This window comes from Mandrillus leucophaeus, unplaced genomic scaffold (genome assembly GCF_000951045.1).
Source record: "Mandrillus leucophaeus isolate KB7577 unplaced genomic scaffold, Mleu.le_1.0 Scaffold51, whole genome shotgun sequence".
In the NCBI taxonomy this organism is placed as follows: domain Eukaryota; kingdom Metazoa; phylum Chordata; class Mammalia; order Primates; family Cercopithecidae; genus Mandrillus; species Mandrillus leucophaeus.
The window spans coordinates 2,682,913-2,701,843 of NW_012105475.1; the positions used below are offsets into that span (position 1 = coordinate 2,682,913).

Here is an 18,931-nt window from a genome sequence, read left to right on the forward strand (position 1 = left end):
AGCCATCTAGGCCTGGAGGTTTGTTTTTTGGTTTGTTTGTTTTGTTTTGTTGTGGGAAGCTTTTATACTGCAAATTCAATTTTTAAAATAAATTTAGGACTATTCAGGTTCTTTACTTTTTCTTGAGTAAAATTTAATAGTTTTCATCTTTCAAGAAACTTATTCATTCATAAAGTTATTCATATTTTCTTACTATCCTTTTAATATCTGCAGAATTTATAGTGGTGTCACCTCTCTCATTCCTGATATTTGTGTTTTACCTCCTTTGTCCTGACCTGACTTTTCATAGTCTACCTTCCAGTAATATTATATTACTTCACATGTAGTGTAAGAATTTACAACAGTGCTTTTGCTTTTTTTTTTTTTTTTTTTTTTTTAGACAGGGTCTCTCTCTGTTGCCCAGGCTGGAGTGCAGTGGCATGATCATGGCTCACTGCAGCCTCAACCTCTTGGGCTCAAGCAATTCTCCCACCTCAGCCTCCCAGGTAGCTGGGGCTGTAGGTACATACCACCATACCTGGCTAATTTTTGTATTTTTTGTAGAGATGGGGTTTCACCAAGTTGCCCAGGCTGGTCTCAAACTCCTGAGCTCAAGCAATTCACTTGCCTTGGCCTCTCAAAGTGTCTGGATTACAGGCATGAGCCATCGTGCCTGGCCTGCAACAGTATTATTCCATTGCCCACTCTTATCCTTGGTGCTGTTATTGTCATACATTTTATTTGCATATTTATTGTAAACTACATAATATGATATTATTATTTTGACTGTAGTCAATTATCTTTCAGAGATATAAAATGTAAGAAAAAAGGTTTTATTCACTCACATTTTTATCATTTCCGTTGCTTTTCATTTCTTTGTATAAATCCAGATTTCCATTTGATATGATTTTCTTTTCACCCGAAGCACTTCCTTGAACATTTCTTGTAGTGCTGGTATTTTATCCTTTGTTATGTGGAAAAAAACCTCTATTTTACCTTCATTCTTGAACTATATCTTCACTAAGTATAGAATTCTAGGTTGACAGTTTTTTCTCTCAGTACTTTAAGAGCTTTGTCCAGCATAATGCAGATCTACACTACAAGAATGATTGCTTTTATTCTTATTTTTGTTCCTCAATCTATAATGTGTCTTCTGTATCTGCTTTTAATGTATTCTCTTTATCACTAGTTTTTACCGTTTGATTATGATATGCATTGCATAGTTTTCTTCGTATATCTTGTGCTTAGGGTTTGCAGGTTTCTCTAATCGTGAGTTTGTAGTTTTCATCAGATTTGGAAATTTTTCATCATTATTTCTTTAAATATTTTTTCTGTACCCCATTATTTTTCTTGACCTCTGGAGTCTATGTATTTCCAGTCTCCTTCCCCCCTGCCTGATAAGACCAACTTCACTGTAACTGTAAACTGAAACTGTCCTAAACTTTACTAAAACTATAAACTCAGCTCCACTGGGTCCTTGGCTCCTGCCTATCTGCTTATAGGATTCAGTGCCCCACTTATTTTCATATCTGAGCCAGGGTAAATCCTGCTTGTTGGGGGTTCACGTGGCTCGAAACTCTAGATGCTCTGGGACTTCTGGGATCAGGGTGCCTCTGAAAGTTTGTCCTTGCTTTCACCCTAACACTCCTGACCTGGCCTCAGAACTAAAAATAAGAAGAGTATCCTAGATTCCTTAGCTCTATATTCTAAATGAGCAATGGGGCTGGCTGCTGTGGCTCACGCCTGTAATCCCAGCAATTTGGGAGGCCAAGGCAGGAGGATCACTTCAGCTCAGGAGTCCAAGACCAGCCTGGGCAACATAGGGAGACCTCGTCTCTACAAAAAAAAAAAAAAAAAATTGAATTATGTAGGTGTGGTGGTGTGCACCTGTGGTCCCAGCTATTTGGAAGGCTGAGGTGGGAGGATCACTTGGGCCCAGGAGGTCAGGGCAGCAGTGAGACAAAATTGCACCACTGCACGCCAGCGTGGGTGGTAGAGTGAGACCCTTTCCCCCACAAAAAAACCAAAACAACAACAACTGCTCAATGGCATTTGAAGAATGAATGAATGAATGATGTTGTGGGCGAATTTTAGAGACAAGGTATTTCTTTATACTATGGAGCCATAATTAACTCTTCCTCCACAAAGAGAGCAGCATCTGTGGCTCTCTGAGTATCCTGGGCTACCCAGAATGTGTGCTTCTCATGTTTCCTTGTTGTTTTTCAGAGGGTATTGTGCCTGGCCCCCCGACAGACCTCTCTGTCACTGAGGCCACCCGGAGCTACGTGGTGCTCAGCTGGAAGCCCCCTCGTCAGCGTGGTCATGAGGGCATTATGTACTTTGTGGAAAAGGTAAGATTCTAGAATCAACATGACCTCATACTACCTCCTAATGATTTCTTTAGAAAAGTAGAGGCTAAATTCCCAGGGACAATGGAATGAGGGAGGAGGGGAACATTTCTTGAACTCACTAGATCTTTGTAAACTGTGAACTTTCTCCATAGAACGAAGTGTATAACACAGAACTGTGCCTGAAAATCTAGGGGTTTATGGATCCCCAAGACTCACCCATAGACTCCTAAGAGATCCAGACCCAATATCATAGCCCCTACAAGAAGAGAAATGTTCCTGAAATAGTAGATTGCCTGTATGACAATGTGTTCTAGGGACCTTCCTGTCTCCCTTGCTCGGTAATGGCTTTTCATCTCTCTACCACTCCTCCTTCTGTAGCAGGCCATGAACATCGTGAGGCTAGAAGGGAGCGGGGAACAGAGAAGGGGCAATACTCTCAAATGGCTGGGAGTGTGGAAGACAGCAACCTCACGCCGCTGTACTTGGCTAGCTCCACTCTGAGTACAGGTAGCGGAATGAGGTCAGGGATCACAAAACAGTAAATATTTTCAAGTTCTTTCCCCAGATAGCTTACAATTATGTTGGGAATTAGAACATTAGAGAAAGCAGCATGCAATGAAGGCCCAGAATGGGTGGAACGAATGAGAACGGTATGTGAATCAACCACACATCCGTATTTGAGGGGAGTTCTGATAAGGATTTATGCCCAACAAATGGAGAAGAGCCAAGACCTGTACAGGACATTATTTTGGGGGAACTGACTGCCACAAGTGTAGAAACAGGAGAGCTGCCAGGCAAGGCACAGGTCTTAGAGGGGCAAGAAGTCCTTGACTAACAGGATCATGGCTACTGGAAAATGACATTTAAAGAGAATTTGCTTAAAACGAGGTTCAAAATCCATTTGTTAAAAAGGTTCTGATTAGGATATAATTGAGAAAATGAAAGAAAATAAGTTTATTTTATCCCATATGTAAGAACTTTATGTTTTTATTGGTAGCGATGCACCATGTTTTAGAACAATAAATGAAACAAGTGTTTGTACTTTAAAATTTTTTTTAATAAAATTGTGTGATAGCATGAAAAGGTATCATTTACTTTACATTTTACTTTCATAGCAAAATCATAGAATTTTTTAAAATAAAAATACGGTGCTCAATTAATTTTCCTAAAGGTCGTTCTCTTTCATCCTTAATACTGTTTTGGTCATTTGATTTTGTAACACCTATTAGGTCACCTTCCCTGATAATTATTGCAAAATAATACGTTTCATAGGTATATAGGTGTATGCAAACTTCCGCAAATTAGGTAACAACATAAAGACAATACACAAATATCTTTGAGCTGCATTCTTCACTTCCTTTTTATTCCTAGCAAAATGGTGACAATGGATGCCTTATCTCCTCTACATGCAATATGGATATCTTCCAAGAGAGTCTTGTTTTACAGAAATAATATTAAATTTTTATATACTTTCTAGATATCAACCTCAAATATAATATAACTTGAGTAGTATTCTGAGCTTTTTTTTTTTTTTTTTTTTTTTTTGAGATGGAGTCTCTCTGTTGCCCAGGCTGGAGTGCAGTGACACAATCTCAGCTCACTGCAAACTCCGCCTCCCCAGTCTAAGCAATTCTGCTTCAGCCTCCTGAGTAGCTGGGATTACAGGCGTGAGCCACCACGCCTGGCTAAACTTTGTATTTTTAGTAGAGACAGGGTTTTACCATGTTGGCCAGGGTGGTCTCGAACTCCTGACCTCAAGTAATCCTCCTGCCTCAGCCTCCCAAAGTGCTGGGATTACAGGCATGAGCCACCACGCCTGCTGCATTGTAAGCTTTTTAAAAGAAAATAGATGGCAAAAATAGAGTGGTGGATCGATGTTCATTTCCTAGTGTGTTTAATACACACCCCCACTGAATCTCTCTGAAACACTCCACAGGAAGAAGGTTCTGAATAACCTCTGTGACAGTAATTACCATCTTTCCTATAATAAGGACACATAACAACGATTCAGAAGCGTTTTCTGCAGATGAGTCAGCTTTGGCTGCTGCTGAACCTTTCCTCTGGTCATATAAACTCTAATTTCTCTGTGGAAGTCTATAACTTCCCTAGACCTAAATACCTATGAGTTTGTGATTAAAAATTTTAATATTCTTCCTTCAGCACACCTACTGGCATGGAACAGAAGGGGGCGTTTATGAACACAGTACTATGTAGAGAGGCCTGCACAGGGCACAGAACACAGAACACCCAGGATGTTGGGTACTGAGGACACAGAACACATCCAGGGACCTGGGGTACATTTGCAGAGCCACCCAAATGTCAAACTGTTCTGAGCTGAGACAAATTATTTCTGATGCAGCTCTTCTGATATGCTGACCTTTCTAAAGGGAAAAGGTTTGTGCGCTTCTGTCCCTGCCGTGTCTGTTCCAGGACGCCCTGCACCCGGCATGCTGCCTCTGGGACCACCCCTGTGCTTGTTCTTCTTCACGGCATGTCCTTGATCCCCAGAATAGGTGAAATCGAAGGGTTTATTAGCAAGGGACTCAGATGAATCAGTCCTTGGACTTCGAGCCTCCCCGTCCTACTGTGTTCTTTTTAGTCCCAAACATTTTCCTCAGGTGTTTTACGTCCTGAGCACTTTCTCTCACTCCCCTATCAAAAATCTGATCGTGTCAGAGACAAGGACTGTATCACTCGTTAACAGCAGGAATGAACATGGCTAAGATTTGCACGGTTCTAAGCACCTTACATTAATTAACCCACTTAATTCTTAGAGTAGCCCTATGTGGTAAATACCTTTGTTTTCATCATGCCTGTATATTTTTACATGTTTTGTAGAGATGGGGTCTCCTTATGTTGCCCAGGCTGATCTCAAACTCCTGAGGTCAAGCGATCCTCCCGTTAGCCTCCTAAAGTGCTGGGATTATAGTTGTGAGCCACTGTGCCTTCTTTACCACTCCTCCTTCTGTAGTAGGGCATGGACATCGTGAGGCTAGAAGGGAGCGGGGAACAGAGAAAGGCATAACAGATCATGCCTATTTTGTAGATGAGGAAACTGACGCATAGAAAGGTATATAATTTGCCTGAGGTCACAGAGCTGGTGCAAAACAGAACTGAGATTTGAACCCCAGCAGTCTGGTTCAGGTGCATAAATCCAACTATTACACTGGGTCGCCTTTCAATCTTCCCAGGCTTGTCTTCTCCTCTGGAAAATGTTGACAATCATACAATACTACCTCCACAATACCTACTCCATGGCATAGTTGAGAGGTGTAAAGAGTTATAATGGCTTACAAAGTTTTCGGCACAGTGAAAGGCAGCTATTTTTTTATGAGAGTATAAACAACTGATAATGGCCTAAGAATTTGCTGGGGCAGAATATGTCAAAAGAAATTAAAGCCATAAACAAAAAGATTAAAGGTCTGAGAGAGTTTCGTCCCTCAGGAGACAGCAGACACACAAAAGATACGTTATCATAAAAAACACTGCAAGGAACTTTAGAGGTTACCTTGTCAAATTGGCTCGTTTTACAGAAGACGAAACTGAGGCTGAGAGCATGTGTGTGGCTTTCCAAGGTCACGTGGCTTGTTATTAACACAAAGGGACCAGATCCCATCCCTTTGACTCCTCTATGCCATGCCATGTTACCTCCTTATCAAGTCAAGGAAGATCATGCTGTGTGATGGACTCATAAACTTAAAGTCCCAGAAATGGACCATCCTGACAGCTGGTCAATCTGTCACGAGATATGGATATCAGAAAAGTCTTTTGAAACTGTTAAAAATTTCTCTAGCAAAATCAGGCAAGAGTTTCTAAATTTCTTCTCTGACCAACCATGGGCAAAGTTGGAAATTAGGAGGGAAAAAGGATTACCAAAGGCTTCTGACAGCTTTCTTACAATATCTTCTACCAGAGCTCAAATATACACCACGTCCTTCATTCGAGGATTTCCAAGTCACTCTACATCATTTTCATTTCAAGAATAGAGTCTCATTAAATTAGTTTTCCCATTAATTATTCTAAGACTTGAGCAAAAAAAGAGAACATCTTTTTTTAATCTGGATTTTATTGATACATAATCAATGCATATATTTACAGGGTACACTGAATATTTTGATATATCCTTGCAATATGTAATGATCAAATCAGAGTAATTGGGGTACCCATCACCTCAAACATTTATTATTTGTGTTGAGAAAATTCCAAATCTTATCTTTTAGGTATTTGGAAATATATAATAAATTATTGATAACTGTAGTCACCCTACTGTGCTATTGAACACTAGAACTTATTTCTTCTAATTGTATTTTTGTGCCCATTAACCAACCTCTCTTCACCACCGCCCCCAACCCTTCTCAGCCTCTGGTAACCACCGTTCTACTCTCTACCTCCACGAGATCAAATTTTTTCGCTCCCACATGTGAGTGAGAACATGAGATATTTGTCTTTATGTGCCGTAATGACCTCCAATTCTATTCATATTGCTGCAAATGACAGGAGTTCATTCTTTTTTATGGCTAAATAGTATTCCATTGTGCATATTTACCACAGTTTCTTTGTCCTTTCATCCACTGATGGGCACCTGGGTTGATTCCATATTTTGGCTATTGTGAGCAGTGCAGCAATAAACATGGGAGTGCAGACATCTCTTTGACATACTGATTTTCTTTCTTTTGGATATATACCCAGCAGTGGGATTGCTGGATGATATAGTAGAAGAACATCTTCATCTTTCATTCATTTAGAAAAAAAAAGACTGTAGTTGATTATGTACTATTTGCCAGATGGAATTCTATGCTCTGTCATAAAGCAGTGGACAAAGCTCCCTGAGCTTATGTGATTTGCTCTTCAGTGGAGGAGACAACAAATAATTTCAAATAGTGATACATGACTGAAGAAGAATAAAGCAGACTAAGAAACAGAGAGTGATAAGAAAAGGACCAAGAATTCTTTTAAATAGGTAATGGGCAGGCCAGGCGCAGTGGCTCATGCCTGTGGGAGGCTGAAGTGGGTGGATCACTTGAACCCAAGAGTTAGAAACCAACCTGGGCAAAATGGGGAAACATCATCTCTACAGAAAAATGCAAAAATTAGCCAGGTGTGGTGGCATGTGCCTGTAGTTCCAACTACTTGGGAGGCTGAGGTGGGAGGATCACTTGAACCCAAAGAGGTCAAGGCTGCAGTGAGCTGTAATTGTGCCACTGTACTCCAGCCTGGGTGACAGGGTAAGACCCTGTCTCAAAAATAAAATAAAATAAAATAAAATTTAATTAGAAAATTACCTGACCCCAGACTATCCTTGAAATAAGACTTTTGTAAGCAGATTATTGTATTTAGTTAACAGAAGAAGCAGAGTATTTAAGTAGCATATTTTTCAAACAATACGATGCTATATTAGTCCATTTTCATGCCTTTGATAACAACATACCAGAGACTGGGTAATTTATAAAGAAAAAGAGGTTTAATGGACTCACAGTTCCATGTGGCTGGGGAGGCCTCACAATCATGGTGGAAGGCGAAAGGCATGTCTTACATGGTGGCAGGGAAGAGACAGAATAAGAACCAAGTGAAAGAGGTTTCTCCTTTTAAAACCATCAGCTCTTGTGAGACTTATTCACTACCACAAGAACGGTATGGGGGAAACCGCCCCCCATGATTCAATTATCTCCCACCAGCTCCCTCCCACACACATGGGAATTATGGGAGCTACAATTCTAGATGAGATCTGGGCAGGGACACAGCCAAACCATATCAAAAGCCATGTTTGATTTAGAGAATCCTACAAACTTCAGATGCCTCATCCCCTATTTCCTCCGAATCTCTCCTCCAGTCCAGCTTGCATTACAGGGAGTGGTTTGTTGTAGATGAATGAAACTTGGAGATGCCTGGCCTGGATTCTCGCTTGGGCTTGCTGTGCTTTCAATGAGTTTCCCTGTTCTTGCTGCAGTGTGAGGCAGGAACAGAAAACTGGCAGCGAGTGAACACGGAGCTCCCGGTGAAGTCTCCCCGCTTTGCTCTGTTTGACCTGGCCGAGGGGAAATCCTACTCTTTCCGCGTGCGCTGTTCTAATTCTGCAGGCGTTGGCGAGCCCTCGGATGCGACGGAGGTGACTGTGGTAGGGGACAAACTTGGTAAGCAACTGTAAACTTCTTTTCCTTCAAGAGAAAATTTCAAAGCAAGAATCTAACTAGTATTATGTGTATTTGGCCAGGAGTAAAATTGGTGACATATTTCTTTCATATTATAATTTTATTTGATGGCTGTACTTAACCTATGCATTAAACAAAAATTCATTGTTTTTGTTTATGAAAAGTAAACTTCTTTGGGAGTTTCAACAATATTGATAATGTGTTTTTTCTGAAGTTCATGGACATTTAGTTTATCCATACTCCCTAACTGTTTTTAAATTTTTTGCTTTAAAAAATACCATGTAGGCCAGGCGCGTTGGCTCATGCCTGTAATCTGAGCACTTTGGGAGGCCGAGGCAGGCGGATCACCTGAATCCAAGAGTTTGAGACCAGCCTGGCCAACATGGTGAAACCCTGTCTCTACCAAATATACAAAAATTAGCCAGGCGTTGTGGCGCATGCCTGGTACTTCCAGCTATTCAGGAGGCTGAGGTGGGAAAATTACCTGAACCCAGGAGGCGGGGGCTGCAGTGAGCCAAGATCCCACCACTGCTCTCCAGCCTGGGCAACAGAGCGCGCGACTCAGTCTCAAAAAAAAAAAAAAAGAAAATCATAAAATAAAGCAGCTGTCCCTTTGACATGACGCAGTATGTAAAATACCTAGGTGTGTGTTTGTGCATAGATAATAAGGATGAATTTTTAAAACCACCTGAGTTTGATCACCATGTTCCTCTTTCTCAGATATCCCCAAGGCTCCTGGCAAAATCATCCCGAGTAGAAACACAGACACCTCGGTGGTGGTTTCGTGGGAGGAGTCCACAGATGCCAAAGAGCTGGTCGGGTACTACATAGAGGCGAGCGTTGCTGGCTCTGGCAAGTGGGAGCCCTGTAACAACAACCCCGTGAAGGGCTCACGGTAACTCAACTGGGCATGCAGGGTGGGCAACCATAGACAACCATATGTCTCTGGAGCTGCCATAGACACACACAGCACGCAGACATCCAGTGAAGGAGATTTTTTTTAAAAAAAACATTACATTTTTTGGCTGGAAGTGGTGGCTTACACCTGTAATCCTAGCACTTTGGGAGGCCGAGGTGGGAAGATTGCTTGAAACCAGAAGTTCAAGACCAACCTGGCCAACATAATGAGACCCTGTCTCTACAAACAAACAAACAAAAACACAAGAAAACATTATACTTTAAATAAACCAATGCAGTGGCAGGCCTGTAGTCCCAGCTACTCAAGAGGCTGAGGTGGGAGGGTCCCTTGAGCTTGAGTTCAACTACAGCTTGAGTTCGAAGCTGTAGTATACAACGACCAGGCCTATAAATAGCCACTGCCAGCCTGGGCAACATAGGGAGACCCCATCTCTTAAAAACAAAACAGAACAAGGCTGGATGTAGTGGCCCATGCCTCTAATCTCAACACTTTGGGAGGCCAAGGTGGGCCGACTGCTTGAGCCCAGGAGTTTGAGACCTGATTGAACCCAGGAGTTTGAGACCAGCCTGAGCAACCTGGCGAAAACCTGCTTCTACAAAAAGTACAAAAATCAGCCCAGCATGGTGGTGTGCTATAGTCCCAGCTACTCAAGAGGTTGAAGTGGGAGAATTGCTTGAGCCTAGGAGGTCAAGGCTGCAGTGAGCTATGATCACACCACCGTACGCTAGCCTGGGCAACAGAGCAAGACCCTGTCTCAAAAAACAAAAAAGCAAAGCAAAACAATTACACTTTAGAATGAATTTAAAATTGATCATATTAGATGCAATACATCTTTTTTAAAAAGGTTTACTTGTGATGTTAAACACTTAGCAACACATAATGCCAACTATTTTAAGAGTTCGTTTCATAGTGCTTTTGCTGCTGCTTCCTTTTTCACGCCTCTGATTTTATATCTAATATGCAACGTGATATTAGATTCTGAGGATCTAATATGCTCTACTTAACATAAATTACCCAGGAATTTTAAATGAAGAGAAAAAAGTATCAACATTTTACAAATTCTGGACATCAACATGATTAAACCCAGTGCTAAGTAGACATAGTAACACCAAAACAAAGACATTCAGAATAATTTGCTGCCTCTTCGTATCTGTTTCTAATGGGGGGAGACTTGTTTTTTTTCTTTCTTTCAACCGTTTTATCAATCAGCTTTGCACATTGATGGTGAATTCTGGTCTGCACCCAGACCAGTGACCAATCTGAGAGGGGGATGCCGCCCTCCCAGAAATTGTCAAATAGACTTGTTCGGCACCTTCTGGCTTGGACCGCTTCTCAGTCCGAGGACCCCCATAGAATGAGTTGGTTTTGCAGAACGTGAGATAATAGAGGTAAACAGATTAATTAGGGAAGGCAATATGTTTTGTAAGAGATTCTTTTAGCCTATTGGTGCATTTCATTTTTCCTCGGAGTTATCCAGCATTTTCCTGGGACTATTTAGAAATGCTGGTGGTGTATAGGCAGGAGCTGTTGGAGGGCAGGCACCATTTTTTGTTCATCTTTTGTCCACAGTACCTAGCTCAGTGTCTGGAACACCGAGACCTCAATAAATATTTGCTGAAGCAAGCTGACTCTAAGGACTAAAGGACTGGCCTAGATTGTGGCTCCTTGGTTAAATACTTGAACATGCTAATACTCACAGATTTGTTAGCAGACCTGTTACTTCCTCTGGCTGCAGTCCTTAGGATGGATTCAAATGTTACAGTGATTCATAAAACAGCTATTTATAGCCATAATAGCTATGAAAAGAGTGAGGCTGTTTTACGGATGAAGCTGCCCATGGATTCACGCCTCGTTATTGGGTCTTCATATCTAAATGGTAATTCTAGAATCCATTGTTCACCTTGTCTTCAGATTCTATAGTAATTTCCCAAGTAAGTACGTTCCTTGGCATGCAGGGAGACAGTGACTAGGCCTCTATGACAAGGAGCTACCCATGCCTTACAGCCGTAGTTATGTACCTGAAATAGTCATTAATCATATTATTAATTGGGTATTAGGCTTAATACCTGGGTGATGAAATAATCTGTCAACAAACCCCTGTGACACGAGTTTACCAATATAACAAACCTTCACATGTATCCCTGAGCCTAAAATAAAAGTTAAAAAATATATATGAGTTGGCTGGGCTTGGCGGCTCTTGCCTGTAATCCCAGCACTTTGGGAGGCCGAGGCAGGTGGATCACGAGGTCAGGAGTTCAAGACCAGCCTGGCCAAGATGGTGAAATCCCATCTCTAGTAAAAATACAAAAAAATTAACCAGGTGTGGTGGTGGGCACCTGTAGTCCCAGCTACTCAGTCAGCTACCGAGCTTCTCAGACTGAGGCAGAGAATTGCTTGAACCTAAGAGGCGGAGGTTGCAGTGACCTGAGATTGCACCACTGCACTCCAGCCTGGACAACAGAGTGAGACTCCATCTCAAAAAAAAAAAAAAAAAGATATATATATATGAGTTATACTCTAAAATTATTATTAAAAATAATAATATTAATACTAATTATTATTTCTTAAGTGCCTCATATATGCCAGGCCCTATAATAGGTACTTTATATACTTTATAACTAACCTCTACATGGAAATTATCATGTAAGGATCATTATCCCTGTTTTACTGGTGAGCATTCAGTGAAGACCAGGGCTCCTCATTTTTTGACAGGTTGGGTTTAGAAAAGTGCCTTAGTTACCTTCTTGTCTAAAGTATATACATTACCTGAATCTTTCTACATCTTTTTTCTTTCTTTAAAAGAATGAATTATTAGCTGGGCATGCTGCTTACAACTGTAATCCCAGCACTTTAGGAGGCTGAGGTGGGAGGGAGGATGGCTTGAGGCCAGGAGTTCAAGACCAGCCTGGGCAACACAGCAAGACTCCATTTCTATTTAAAACAAATTACAAAAAAAAAAAAGAGAGAATTGTTTTCATAAAGCCACATCCACTCCATTAAGCTAACAATCATCTTCCCTAATCTTCCTCCTAGGAAAATATTTTAAAACTTTTTTCCTTTTAGATTTACTTGTCATGGATTGGTGACTGGTCAGAGTTATATTTTCCGGGTCAGAGCAGTCAATGCAGCTGGACTTAGTGAATATTCCCAGGATTCAGAAGCTATTGAAGTCAAAGCTGCTATTGGTAAGTTCCTTATGCATAACTGTATGGGGGAAAAATTGATTTTTCTATGTTAGAAAGGAAGATACTATCATCTCCAGAAATTATTTAGCTTCCAATATTGCTGGATGATTGCATCCTTAGATGATCATTTTCTCTGACTCTAAGTGATGTCTAACCTTCCATAGCTGTCATTTTACAGACCTTCATCACTTATCCAGATTCTGTGCATCCGTAGCCTTTTCATCTTCACGAGCCCAAGTTTCCTCAGATATTTCCCATTGTGTGAAACTCCATTCTAACTTCGTGCTCATCCTGGGACTGTGAAGGGCCATCCCAATTCCATGAAGTGGTATATCACCCATAACACAGATCGTCTTGTCCCTAAAAGCCATTTGGTCTATGCCAGAGCCTGGCTTGTTTTTGCTAACAGAACATTAACATGCTTCTTATAAACCCCTCTGAAATTCATGCAAGGCATATGTAATTGCTTAATCATATGTTTCATCTCTGCTTGCAAAGTAACCAACGGAATAAAGCGAGTAATAAAGTAGTTATATGTGTGTATGTGATGTACCTCCCAATCCTGGGTAAAGTAGAAAAGGACCCAGGTGATTAGAAACAATAAAAATAATATTTGTGGGTGAGCACAGGGGCTTACACCTGTAATCCCAGCACTTTGGGAGGAAGAGGCAGGCAGACCGCTTGAGGCCAGGAGTTTGAGACCAGCCTGGGCAACATAGTGAGATCCCGTTTCTAAAAATAAAAATAAATTAGCCAGGCATGGTGGTGCATGTCTGTAGTCCCAGCTATTCAGAAGGCTGAGGCAGTTGGATCACTTGAGTCCCAGAGTTCAAGGCATCTGTGAACTATGATCTCACCACTGCACCCCACCCTGGACAACAAAGCAAGATCCTGTGTCTGAAATAAATACATAAATAAAATAAAATGTTTGTATAGTAACACATGTTTTTTAAAAAGATGATTTAATATTGTCTTCAGTTAGCATCTCATATTACTTTTTCATATTCCTTATAACATAGGAGTCAGGCACAGTGGCTCACGCCTGTAATCCCAGCATTTTGGGAGGCTGAGGTGGGTGGATTACTTGAGGTCAGGAGTTTGAGACCAACCTGGCCAACATGGTGAAACCCTGTCTCTACTGAAAATACAAAAATTAGCCAGGTATGGTGGTGCATGCCTATAATCCCAGCTACTTAGGAGGCTGAGGCACGAGAATTGCTTGAACCCAGAAGGTGGAGGTTGCAGTGAGCCGAGATTGTGCCAGTGCACTCCAGCCTGGGGGACAGAGTGAGACTCCATCAAAAAAAAAAAAAAAAAAAAAAAAAAGAAAAAAAAAAAAAAAAAAAAGGAAGGAAGATTCCTTATAATGTGAACCATTGTAAACATGTGTCTTTGAGGTTGGGAGGTACAGACCATTACTACTGTAGTACTGCACATAATTCGAAGTGTTATAAAATCAGGATCTTTAATGTTATGTCTTTGTGTACTTTATTGTCCTTTTTTCATTCTGTTGAATAATAGGGCTTATATCTCTCAAGAAATGTCTAAGATTTGCTTTTCCTTATATATACTAAAAACCCTTTGGGTTGTGCAAATTGAAATGGTTCCTATTCTATCTGTGGCTTTTTTGTTCTCATTTCTTCTTTTTCCAGAATATGGAGAAGTTGAAATGTTCTTTGGTGTACATTCTGTGAAATGTAGTCTTTCATATTTCTTGCAAATGCGAGCAATTTTCTTTAAGCCAAGATTGTTTTTGTTCTGCTTGTGGTCCTAATGTTTTTTTTCTTTGTTCTATCCCATAAGAGCAACTGATACTCTGTCCGGGCTCAATGCGTTTCTGTTGTTGTCTGGCAATTGTAGGGGGAGGAGTGTCTCCAGATGTGTGTCCCGCACTGAGCGATGAGCCTGGTGGACTAACCGCCTCCAGGGGGCGCGTGCATGAAGCCTCCCCGCCAACCTTCCAGAAAGATGCTTTGCTTGGTAGCAAACCTAACAAACCTTCACTACCCAGTAGCTCTCAAAACCTGGGCCAAACAGAAGTGAGTAAAGTAAGTGAAACAGTTCAGGAAGAGCTTACCCCACCACCACAGAAAGCGGCTCCTCAGGGGAAAAGTAAGTCTGACCCCCTGAAAAAGAAGACAGACAGAGGTGAGAGTTGAGAAAGTGAAGCTGTTCCATCCGTCTCCATCAATGTCCTCACCTCTCATCGTCTACATCACATCCTTCATCCATGTTTGCTTTCATCAGTGTCCATTCTTATTGTATGTGTTTTCAGCTAGCCGTCTGAAATGCGTACTTTCATCTGATGATGGGGAAAAGTAATTGTCTATGGGTTTGGCTTTTACACATCATTTTGGGTGCTTAATGATGCTAGAATGTTTCCAATAGTTTGGTTATAGAGCCTTTCTTGGTTTATCAGGCAGATACACCTCTGGCCTCATTTTGCTAAGAGAATGAGATCTGAGAGCAGGAAGTTCTTGGTACTGCTAGCCTGTGTGAGGTCCTTTGAAATGGTCATGTTTGGAACACGTAGAGGAGAAAGATCTCACAAAGAAGGTGACATCGTACCAGGGTCATAGTTGTTACCTTCTTGCTCATCCTCAGATTATTAAGTGGTTATTCACATTTAACTTAAATAGTTTGCAAGAAAAATCGACACTGGAAAATTAATTTTTTAAGTAAAAAAGTATATAAAAAGAGTTAAAAATTCTAAAATAATAATAATTTAAATAGCTACTTACTACTTTTTGAAATGAAAAAAGAAAAGAAAAACATAACTATAAATATACCTTTGAGTGACCATGAAAAGTTTAAAACTTAAAATTATAATCACATATAGCTATACTGTTTGATATATGATCCTCATTCCCAGAAGTGATTTATTGAAGACAGTCTATCAGTAGGCTAAGAATGATCCGATCAGGATATTTGGTACCTGTGACTAATATATCCTAGAAGACATTGTTTTTCCTATCAAATAAAAATGAACTGATGAGCATGTGGTGATAAATTTTTAAATGCTTCTCATCCATTTCTTTTTTCTACCCCACCCCAACTTCTATAACCTCCTCTATTTTATGACACCTTTCTTTGTCCCTCGACTCGAGAGGAGATATTCATTTGAGAGCACATATTCAACAGTGCTCTGAAATAGAGGGAGAGAGAGAAAGCTTTTTTTAAATATAAAGAATAGAAGGAGGCTGGTAAGTGGAGATGAGATAAATGTATTTTATTTTAAAAGCCTTCATTCTTCTGATACTCTTTTTGGATAAGAATGAGATAGTTCCTTTATCTCCTATAATCCAAATAAATATTCAGAAAATTCTCTTTGATGTTATTGCATTTCTAGATAGATTTCTTTCCACCACTTCACCCCCTCTCTTCACGGAAACTGTAATTTCAGTAGTTGAGTGAAAAGCTGATCAGCAAAGCCACATAAATGAAGGAGGACTTTTGAAATATCCTCCAAATATTTTTCTAGCTAAGCACTGATAAACATGGTGACAGCTGTATAGCATTGTACCACATGAAAAATACTCCAACATCAGATTAAAAATAATGTGACAAAAGTATTATACACTAAGAGAAAGTCACATAGCAGATTGTGCCTGGTTTTTAAAAATGTTTTCCAAACGTGTCATTTAGCTGAGCTCTAAAGTCAATTTTTCTTGTGTGCAGACAGAGCTATGTAGTTGTAAGGTCTCAAGAGGGTAAGCGTGCCTGAATGGTGAAATGTTAACCATTTGAGAAATATATGGAAATTCTGGGCCAGGTGTGGTGGCTCACGCCTGTAATCCCAGCACTTTGGGAGGCTGAGGTGGGTGGATCACCTAAGATCAGGAGTTCAAGACCAGTCCAGCCAACATGGTGAAACCCTGCCTCTACTAATAATACAAAAATTAGCCAGGCATGGTGGTGCACACCTATAATCCCAGCTACTCGGGAGGCTGAGGCAGGAGAATCGCTTGAACCCGGGAGATGGAAGTTGCAGTGAGCCAAGATGGTGCCATTGTACCCCAGCCTGGGCGACAAGAGTGAAACCCCATCTCAAAAAAAAAAAAAAGATATATATATATATAAAATATATATACACACACACATATATATGGAAATTCTGAATAAGCAAATTGCAGCAGAAATTGATATATACATTCCATTTTCCTCAGGGAACAAATGAAAACTAAACCACATAAAGAAACAAAAATTAAACCTTGGGAATAATATTTCTACTTATGAGGAAAAAAATCATTTTCTTTCGGGGTATTGTACTATTTTGCTAGGACAGGTTCATTTTATCTTTGGAATAATAATTGTAGTGTACTTTTTCCTGTGTCCATTGCATACACCAAGTCGAATGTCAAGTTAATGATCAGCCTTGCATTTTAGTTTTATACTGCAAGGTCTAGTGCCCTCATATGTGGCATCAACGGAAATGTTTATATATAGAATCATAAATGCATTTCTGCCTACTCACAAGCTATTCATATTGCCACAGCACCACCATCTCCACCCCATGATATCACCTGTCTTGAAAGTTTTCGTGACTCAATGGTTCTTGGATGGAAGCAACCAGATAAGATTGGAGGGGCAGAAATTACTGGCTATTATGTGAACTATCGCGAGGTCATTGATGGGGTACCAGGAAAATGGAGAGAAGCCAACGTCAAGGCTGTCAGTGAGGAGGCATACAAGGTAAGCACGCGACTTTCTGTAGCGTGGCGTGTCCTATGTATGACGCTATGCTTGCACGCCCAGGCACGCACACACCCAGCACCTTGTAAGAGACTCACGTCATTTCTCCAGAGTCCACTGTCTGCAGTGGCATGAGTTTTGTGAAAAATTTACTGTGGTGAATACAAGTAGTTTGGCTAACCAGGCAGGATTTATATTTCCTGATTCATACACATAAGCATAATAATTTCCTAGAATATTTACTATGAAATGTGCGCTTACTGTACAAACTAATTTTTTTTTCAAAACTTACGAAGTATCTACAATTAATATGCCACTAGCCTCAAGAGTCCCAGGATCCTTCCAAAGCCCTCAAGTTGAGGAAAAAAAAAAGAGTCTCAGGATTTAATGACACTCTGGATTTTTAACTTTCTTTCTTTTTTTTTTCCTTTTTCTCTCTCTTTTTTTTTTTTTTTTTTGAGATGGAGTCTTGCTCTGTCACCCAAGCCAGAATGCAGGAGCGTGATCTCAACTCACCGCAACCTCCACCTCCCAGGTTCAAGCGATTCTCCTGCCTCAGCCTACCAAATGCTGGGATTACAAGTGAAAGCCACCATGCTCAGCTAATTTTTCTATTTTCGGTAGAGACAGGGTTTCACCATGTTGGCCAGGCTGGTCTCAAACTCCTGGCCTCAAGTGATCCACTCACCTCAGCCTCCCAAAGTGCTGGGATTGCAGGCATGAGCCACTGTGGCCGGCTGGGTTTTTAACTTTCAATGTCCAAATTACAGAGGATGAAGGGATATGGGCTTGATGGCCAGACTCAGCTCACCACCTGTGAAGTGGCCCTTGTTATAGTCACTTGATGGCCACAAAGGGTGGCCTCACATGTGTTCTCCTCTACATGGGGGCCTCCACTGCTCAGGTCACATAAGGGAACCAGAACAGTCTCACTGTTGCTTTAGCTGATGACTTTCTTCTCTAGAGCTTCATCAGCTACTCCAAGCTACCACCTCTTAACGCTCACAGAATCTCGTGCCATGAGGGTTCAGAGCAGGGTGAAGCCAGGGATGACACTTGCCCCAACTCAACACCTTGCTCTTTCAATTTAACATTTTAAATTTATGAAATATCATACAAATGCTGAGAATACATGAAACAAAATTGCTTTTTTTTTTTTTGAGATGGAATTTCGCTCCTGGCCTCAAGTGATCTGCCCACCTCAGCCTCCCAAAATGCTGGGATTACAAGCATCAGCCACTGCGCTTATACAAAATTGTATTTTTAAGATTCTTCCCTGTTAGTGCATGTGGCTATAACTCATTCTTTTTCATTACTGGGTGGTATGGTATTCCATTATGTGGTCATATCACAATATAGTCTTTCATTCAATTCTTATTGCTATTTGGGTATTTTTGCATTTTTAGCTACATCAAGCAACGTAGCTATGAACATTTTTGTATACATCTATCTGCTGGTACATAAGTGCACCAGTTTCTCTAGGTGATCACTTAAATGTCGAATGGCTGGGTTGGGGGGTCTGTTTATCTTCCTCTTTAATGGATAATTCCATACTGTCTTCTGAAGAGTGTGTGAGAATTCCCACCGCTCTGCATCCGTGCCAACACTTGGTCTAGTCACACATTTTCAGCTTTGACAGTCTGAGTGTCAAATGAG

The 18,931-nt window shown here is 40.8% G+C and overlaps 1 protein-coding gene across 1 annotated transcript in view; it reads left to right on the plus strand.

The window, feature by feature from the left end:
* MYOM1 (myomesin 1) overlaps positions 1-18,931 on the plus strand; it is a 156,298-nt gene that overhangs the window by 75,580 nt on the left and 61,787 nt on the right. The window contains exons 14-19 of the mRNA XM_011996353.1: positions 2,206-2,330; positions 8,278-8,461; positions 9,200-9,374; positions 12,462-12,583; positions 14,444-14,731; positions 17,079-17,275. Of these exons, the coding sequence (XP_011851743.1) occupies positions 2,206-2,330; positions 8,278-8,461; positions 9,200-9,374; positions 12,462-12,583; positions 14,444-14,731; positions 17,079-17,275 (1,091 nt within the window). The remainder of the gene's footprint in view (positions 1-2,205; positions 2,331-8,277; positions 8,462-9,199; positions 9,375-12,461; positions 12,584-14,443; positions 14,732-17,078; positions 17,276-18,931) is intronic.